At 52.0% G+C, this 8,143-nt stretch overlaps 1 protein-coding gene across 5 annotated transcripts in view; it reads right to left on the reverse strand.

The window, feature by feature from the left end:
- Window positions 1-8,118, reverse strand: part of LRRC7 (leucine rich repeat containing 7) — a 117,814-nt gene extending 109,696 nt beyond the window's left edge. For all 5 annotated transcript variants that reach the window (XR_003529000.1, XM_027651553.1, XM_027651554.1 and 2 more), the window contains exon 1: window positions 8,079-8,118. Coding sequence is in view for 4 of the 5 variants with exons in the window: in XM_027651553.1 (XP_027507354.1) it covers window positions 8,079-8,103 (25 nt within the window). In the remaining variant the exon portion in view is untranslated. The remainder of the gene's footprint in view (window positions 1-8,078) is intronic.
- Window positions 8,119-8,143: the final 25 nt, after the last annotated feature.

Below are 8,143 nucleotides of genomic sequence, written 5' to 3' on the forward strand. Positions count from 1 at the left end.
GTATTTCACACGAAAGGACTTATATTAAAGAAAAACTGAGGAAGGAAACAAATTATTCAGCTACTTGTGTCTGTTTTTTCCCGGCCCTCCCCATGGATGCAGAGTGACCTTGGTGATGAATTTTATACAAAGTCACCATTCCAAAAGGAAGATGTCTTGGACAAGGACTAAATAGAGTCCGACACTTTGCATCACACCTATTTATGCTAAATCTGTCTCCCCAAAAATAGCAGCTCTGATTAAAGACCTCTGATTGGCAGGTCCTGAAGCTCAATTTTTAGCTTGTCCAAGTTATCATATTGTTGCTGTTAAGAATGGAAATGATCGCTGAGCAGTGGTAATGACATCCCATTAAAAGAGTGCCTTTCCCTGGCAGGATGAAGGCACAGACAGCCTTGGAAAATGCCCAGAAATCCTGGCTTTAAGGAGTTTCTGTGCCCAGGTTGGAGAGCTGATGTGCTCACACAGGCAAGCATCTCAGTGACAGTTTTTAGTGTGGTCTCTTGCATGGATACTTCTGCTGGAATCCTGAAAAATGGCTTTAGTAGGGAAGAAAATCCCTTAGAAAAAAACACTGCAGCATCTGCAACCACGGGACAACAAATAAAGAAAACTGCATTTTATGGTCCCAAGAAAAATTCCTGTACAAATACACATGTAGTAATGGGGTCTGTTCTTAAGATTTATATAGACCATTGCTCCCCAAAATGGCACATCAGGAAGGAATCCCTAGTAGAGGAGGACCTGAGGGTTCTGGTGGACAACAAGCTATCCATGACCAGCAGCATATCCTGGGGAGCAAGGAGGTCAATGGGATCCTGGGAGGCATCAGGAAGAGCATTGCCAGAAGGTCAGGGAGGGGATCCTGTCCCTGTGCTCAGCCCTGTGAGGCACATCTGCAGTGCTGTGTCCAGTTCTGGGCTCCTCAGGACAGGGGGGACATGGAGCTCCTGGAGAAGGTCCAGCAGAGGCTGCAGAGATGATGAGGGGACTGGAGCATCTCCCTTACAAGGAAAGGCTGAGGGAGCTGGGGCTGTTCAGCCTCGAGAGGAGACACTGAGAGGGGACCTCATCCATGTCTGTCAGTGTCTGCAGGGAGGAGTCAGAGGAGGGACCAGGTTCTGCTCGGGGGTGCCCAGCATTGGGGCAAGAGGCAATGGACACAAACTGCAACACAGGAAATTCCACATGAATATAAGGAAAAACTTCTTTACTGTGAGGGTGCCAGAGCACTGAACAGGCTGCCCAGGGAGGCCATGGAGTCTCCTTCTCTGGAGATATTCAAATCCCACCTGGGTGGGTTCCTGTGCAACCTGCTCTGGGTGAACTTCCTTTAGCAGGGGAGGGTAGACTGGATGATCTCCAGAGGACCCTTCCAACCCCACCCATTCTATAGTTCTGTGACACTGGTCACCCATGGATAACAGCATCCATGCTCATGCCACTACTGTCCCCTTAGCTGGGTACTCTTCCTTTGAGGTGGTGGCTCTTTAGGCTGGGTGACCCCACAGGCTGGGCACCAACACATTCCTCCATCCAGGGGCCTCCCAGTGCTGATGGCACCATAACACATACCGGGCAACCACAGCAGCTCCACTGCAGCCTGTCCATCCTCCCCTCCAGCCTGTCCATCCTCCCCTCTGCCTCCAGCTTTCCCAGTAACCACCATGGATGGAGCCTCACACCTCCTCCTCCTCTCACACATGACCAAAGCCTTCCTCTTACAAACCAAGAGGGTTTAGGGGTGTTATGCCACTGCGCAGGAATATCTAATGCAAAAATGAGTACGGAATAATACCACTGGAGGGTAAAAAGAGCTCTTCACTCTTTGCTTCATGTGTTCATGAGTCTGTAACCAGCCTCTCACCAACATGTCTTCAGGACACCATGAGGTGCTTGGGTAACTCATGTATTCCCCAAATGTCATTACATGACATGGAAAGATACCTCTGGCACAGGACTGGAGAGTACAGCACAGCACAGGGGGACACGTCACTGTGCCATGATAGAATCGCAGAATCTGCTGAGGTGGAAGGGACCCACAGGGATCATCGAGTCCAACCTTTAGCCCTGCACAGGACCATCCCCAAGAGTCATGCCACGTGCCCCAGAGGATCATCCAAACACTCCTGGAGCTCTGGCAGCATTGGTGCTGTGACCACTGCCCTGGGGAGCCTATTCCAGTGCCCAACCACCCTCTGGGGAGAGAATCTTTTTCTGAGATTCAACCTAAACCTGCCTTGACACAACTTCAGGCCATTCCCTGGGGTCCTGTCCCTGGTCCCCACAGAGCAGAGATCAGTGCCTGCCCCTCCTCTTCCCCTCCCAAGGAAGTTGAAACTGCAATGAGGTCTCCCTTCAGTCTCCCCTTCTCCACCTGAACAGACCATCTGCCCTCAGCTGCTCCTCACACGGCTTCCCCTCAAGGCCCTTCCCCATCTTCATGTCCCTCCTTTAGACACTCTCTAACTCATGTATTCCCCAAATCTCACTGTGTGACATACCAAGATACCTCTGGCACATGTCACTGTGCCATGGCACACAGACATCTCAGCTTTTTCTGCAGTCCTTGGCCGTCTGCAGGGCCAGGAGACTGCAACGCTGCTGCCGACACAGCTGAGCACAACAAGGAGTGTGGGAACTCACAGGGAAAATGCAGAAGAGATGCATAACACCAGCAGATACAGCACCCTGGCTGCTCCCAGGAACCTATCAGCTTAGCAGTTCTACATTAACTAGATGTTGAAAATCATCAACCACTTCTAGAACCAGTTCCTGAATGGTTTATGAGGCAGAGCAAGTCACACCACAGGATATTTTTGCCAGGAAAAGAAGAAAGTCCATTTCGTATTTCTGGTTCCTAATCCATCCCCATCCCACAGAGCACCAGGAAGATCAAACTGCATTATTACTGCAGGAAAGAGCTCTGATGGATTTAGGGAAAAAAAAATCTCTCGCCATATAAGGGCTGTGAACATTTTCCCACTTAAGACAACGTGTGGGATCATATTCACAGACACAGAAATATGTTCTGTTCCCTGACACCCACAGTCCTAGAACACCGGGCTGAAGTGCTGGCAAGAATAAGAACCATTTGTTAAGAACAAAAAATGTCTCACATAATTAGAGAACTGCTGAAAGCCACCAATTTAGTGCTCAGGCTTGAAAATGTAAGAATATTTATTGTAACAACAGCAAGAGCTTCAGCATTGCCTCAAGGTGGGGACGCCACACACACGCACCGGTGTGATCAGGGGATCAGATACCTGGGGCAGAGCCAAACACAAGGTGCACTGAGATTCCAATGCCACTCCAACACCTCCATTAGTGCATTTCATGCTAGTTATGAAGCCAAGCTACCCACCAGGTACCCAGAGCACCTTCCACTGGGGTGACGTGTCCCCTTCCTCAGCCTCATCCCTTCCACCCACAGCCTCCAGCCATCGCTCCATAACCATTCCCTCCTGTCCAGCCCACCAAACTGCCCTTCTGTCAGGAGCAATGAGGACGAAAATAACTCCCAAAGCCTCTACAAGGGGTGGGGAGCCTCTGCCTCAAAAACTCTTCAAAGGTCAACAGTGAGGAGGGCAACAGTGAAAAGATGGAACGTGACATTAAAAATAGAACATATGGTGTCTGAATGGAGCTGATTTTTACATAATGGAGAATAAAGTGATGCAAGAGAAGCTGAGAATGGGAGAGACTGGTGGGGTTTGACCTGAGAAGAGACGGAGACAGAGCTCCTGGACCTGCCAGAGAGGAGCTCTGCCAGCCACAGCTTGGCTCCTCGGCCACCAAAGCCACCAAGGTCCCCCTGCCAACAGCTCCTCAGCCCCACAGCTCAGCTCCCACCAGGTTTGATTCCCTCCCACCCAGCCCAGTCCAGCACCTCTGCAGATGCGGGTCATGCGCCGCAGCAGGGCCAGGCAGCGCCGCCGCCGGCCCCGTGCAGAGCTCCTGCTGTAACCCAGCGTGGGGGTAAATCCATTTCGGCAGCGGGGTCCTCTCAGAACAGCCTCTGGAATGCCACCTTTGTCGTGCCACGCCATCCCTTCCCTCCACAAGCTTCTCTGCGGTGACCACAGCAAAAATTGAAAAAGTGCAAAAAAAGTCACCGATGAAGTGGGACTTTAAAGTCAGCAGGTGAAAACCAATCCAAGTCCAAACCAATCCAAGGCAAGCAAAGCTTTAAATTCCACTCCAGGGCAGCTCTCTGCGGGATGTGGAGCAGCAGCTCCGTGACTCCGGTGGTAGGGACCAGATGGGATGCTCTGCCCGGCCCCTCACACAGCGTCAGCTCTCGAGCTCACCCAGGTGTGTGTGTTTGTCACAACGGTCCTTAATTCCGTATTTTATACCTGCCAAATTGCTCCATCCATTGCTCTATTTATAGTCCGTGCCAGAGCTCCCAGGCACCCAACTCCAGCAACACACTAACCAGCAAAGATCTCACAAGGATGTCTTTACACCTCAAACACCCTTGAAAGCAGAGCAGTGACAGACAATTGACATCCCACAAAGCCAAGTGTTGGTTTCCCATTCATGGGAACATGCACAGCACTCACAGTCCCACTGTTTTGTTCCCACATCCCGACTGCTGCATCTGGACAAACGGTGCTGCTCTCCTGGACAGATTCAAACCAGTTTTGCCCACTGGCCACCAGCTCCTATGCTCACAAATGGTTAAACTTGCTCTCCGCAGATTTTCTTTGCTCCAACTCTCATTTGCAAATCCTTTCCCCAGAAAAATAGTTGGGAAAAAAAAAAGCAAAAAAAAAGGCGTTTTCCTCCAATAAGCTTAAACTCCTGTAGCTATAAAGTCATTCACTCTGGATACAAGTGAACTAAAGGATGAAGAGTGTTCTCCTCCTTATAAGAAAAAAAGCCTTCTTGAGCTTACAGCTTCCTTTCTTCTTTATTCACCATAACTTGATCCATTAACATGGTATTTGCTCCCCCTTCCCAGAGCACTGGGATTTAATGCTCCTTTACTTCCCTAATTTCTCACTTAGCCACAGTCCTGCCAGCGGCAGCCTCTCCCCTGGGCTGTCAGACCTCTCTAGCCCGATTCCCAGCTCCTTCCAGCCATCCCTCCTCCCATCCATCACATCCCTCCACCTTCCATTCTTCCATAACTTCTCCGTAGGTCACACCAAAAGGGGTGGCTCTGCCCAGTAAAACATGAAGGATTTCTCTGCCATCAACAAATTGCTGCATTCCCGAGGAAAAAAAAAAAAAAGCTCTGAGAAAAAGCTCAGTTCTGCAAAGCTCGTCCCAGGATTTGATGCAATCTGCCGTGCCGGCAAATTAAAGCCTCCAGAAACCACGCTAAAATTAGAGAGAGCTGAGATGAAAACCAAGGACACATGGTGGCTCTTACAAATCTTTAAATAGGGCTTGATACAACATCGAGGTGCTCGGCTTAGATCCACCAAGATCATTAATTTGGATTATAGAGAGGCACTGGCTGTTTCTGGGACAATTTGCAGGGTGGTGGGTGTGGGTTCCCACACACCGAGCTGGTGTCCCAGCGGATTTCCAAAGTGCTAATGATCAGTCTGATGGATTCACACCCCTTTGCCAAAGGTTAGCGGTTCCTCCTACACCCACTTCCAGAAGGTTTGACTCCCAGGTCACCAGCCCTGCCCAAGGGGGGTACCCAGGACTGGCTGTTCCAGACAGTTGGGGCTCCTGCAGCTCCAGAGATGGAGCCTTCGCTCCCCACCACCCTCCAGCAGGTCAGGGGAGTTGGGGTGGGAGCTGAATGTCCAGGAGGACATTCACCATTTCTGAAGCACTAGGAAGCCCTTGCTGCACATCAATCCCCTTTCCTATCCCCGATCCCAGGCCCCTCCCAGCTGAGACCCCGATAGCACCACGGTGGTTGGGTGTTGGCACTGGGGATGGTGTGAGCCAGGGGTGACTCAGTGGCCACGGGGCTCTGGGGTGCTCAAGGGGACTTTGGGGAGCTCTGGAGCTGCCACCACACAGCCACAACCTGCCCTGCCCAGGGAACAGCTCTGAGGTGGGTCCATCCCTGTTCCCTGGCTCTGGGACGAATCCCGAAGCTCTGCTGTATTTTGCATCCCTGCTTTTGCGTCTCTGCTTTAAAATCAATGCTCACAGCAAAGCCTTGTACTGCTGCAAGTACCTCAGGGACAATTAATTCCTCTTTAATCCGAAGTTTGGTGGCTCTAACAGTGCACACACTGCTTCCTTGAAATATTCCAGAGACAATGGGCAACCTCCCTTTTAAAATCCTATTTGTAAGCAGCTACAACTTCAAGAAATTTTTAGTGAATTTTTAAGAAGCATTTATAAATTACTGCAGGCCCAAGGATGGGGAATTTGCTGCTGGCCAGGCACTGCTCCTTCCCAGGGACTCCCACCAGTGGAGCTGTGACCGAGCAGACGCCTCCAGCCCAGCGTTTGCTTCCGAGCTGCAGCTCCCTGAGCCTGCTCCAATCTATCAGGCACTCAGGAATGGCTCCTGTCACTCCAGCAACTGCCAAAATTGGTGTAATGTAAAACCCTTTTTTCAAGCATTTCACAAGATCTGTATTACTGAAGACACAGGGAAGTCCCTCCTCTGTGAGATAATTAAAAAATTAAAAAACGCCAGTTTATCAAAGGAAAAGTTTTACAGATCAAATCCAGGCAAAGGGTGAAGATCACAGAGACACCAAGCTGACATGACACATTGAGCTATTTCATTATAAGATCATTAGTTTAATATGGCTTTGACATAAACCACAGTCATTAATATTGTTTGGAAAATGAAGAACCCTCCTTTCACTGCAGCTGCATGAAAAGAAAGATCCATGACCTCCTCAAAAGCCGATTCCCTTCCCACCCCCACACCTATGAACTGAAGCAATTTGAATATTCCCAAAAAGAGGCCACACTTTCCAAGATGTACAATTTATCCCTAATTCTGGGGGTTCTGAGATCAGCTGTTCCTATTTCTTTACCAAGTCCTACTACTTCCCAAAGTGGCTGCAATCTGTGCCGTGGAGGTTGCCATGGCAAGGATCCATCCTCCAAGAGGAGCTGAGTGAGCAGATGCGGAACAGCAAAATCCAACACATTAAGTCACTTCTCTTGTCATGGAATGATGAGGAAAACGCTTTGTATTTCACCTGTCCCTAAGGATTATGATCACTCAGAACACCTCAGGTTAAAACCATGAATGGCACGTGGCCGGAGTTTTGGGCTGAAAATCACAGATGTGCAAGAGCAAAATGAAGGGATTTCACTGGAGTGACAGAAACAGCAAAAAGATCCATACGGATCATTTCTGTTTTCCAAAAATCAAGGAACTTTCACCGGGGCTCTCACAGCCGTGACCATTCCTGGTCCAGCCTCCCAGGAATGACGAGGAAACCCAGCCGGTTCCTCGGTCCCCTCTGCAGACACGGACATAGGTCCGGGGGGGGATGCAGGCCCTGAGCCCCCATGGCCCAGCCCCCTGTCCAGGTTCTCCGGAATCCCCCAGAACAGGGATGCGCTGGTCCCCATGGCCCCATGGCTCCCCTAATCCTGGGTAACCAACTTCAGCACCCTTCAGCTGGCCTTCTCCAAACCGGCCAGGCTGTGGGATCGTGCTGGCAGAGGGACACGGCACCAAAGCCACTCGGGACCGCGGAAGGCAGCGCTGTCCCTGCTCGGAGGCATCTCCAGCACCGCCGGTGCCTCGAGAGGGTGGCACCGGCGCTGGAACGGGCGCAGAATATTCCAGGAGCTGTGCTGAGCCCGATCGGCGTTCCAGGCAGATTAACGGGAACGCCCGCGGAGACGCGCCCGAAACGTCCCCGGGGTGCGGGGGCTGCGCGCAGGCGGCGGCACCGCGCGGTCCGCGCCCGGAGCGCGCCGGGGGAGCCCCGGGAGCCCCGCACCGCCCCCGCTCCCGCTCCTGTCGCTCCTTTGTCCTCGGCAGAGGCTCCGCCGCGCCCGGCGCTCCCGCCCCGCGCCCCTCGCTCCCCGCCAGCCCCGCGCACCGGTGGGTGTGCGGCACGGGCATCCCTGTCACGGGCATCCCTGGGGGGGATCCCGAGCCCCCCCGGCCCCGCGGTACTCACGGTGCAGGCGGGAGCGCGCGTCCATGCGCGGCCGAGCCGCGGTGCGGGGGCGCGGACGCTGCGGG

The sequence above is a fragment of the Corapipo altera genome, unplaced genomic scaffold, assembly GCF_003945725.1.
Source record: "Corapipo altera isolate COAL_440 unplaced genomic scaffold, ASM394572v1 57, whole genome shotgun sequence".
NCBI lineage: Eukaryota > Metazoa > Chordata > Aves > Passeriformes > Pipridae > Corapipo > Corapipo altera.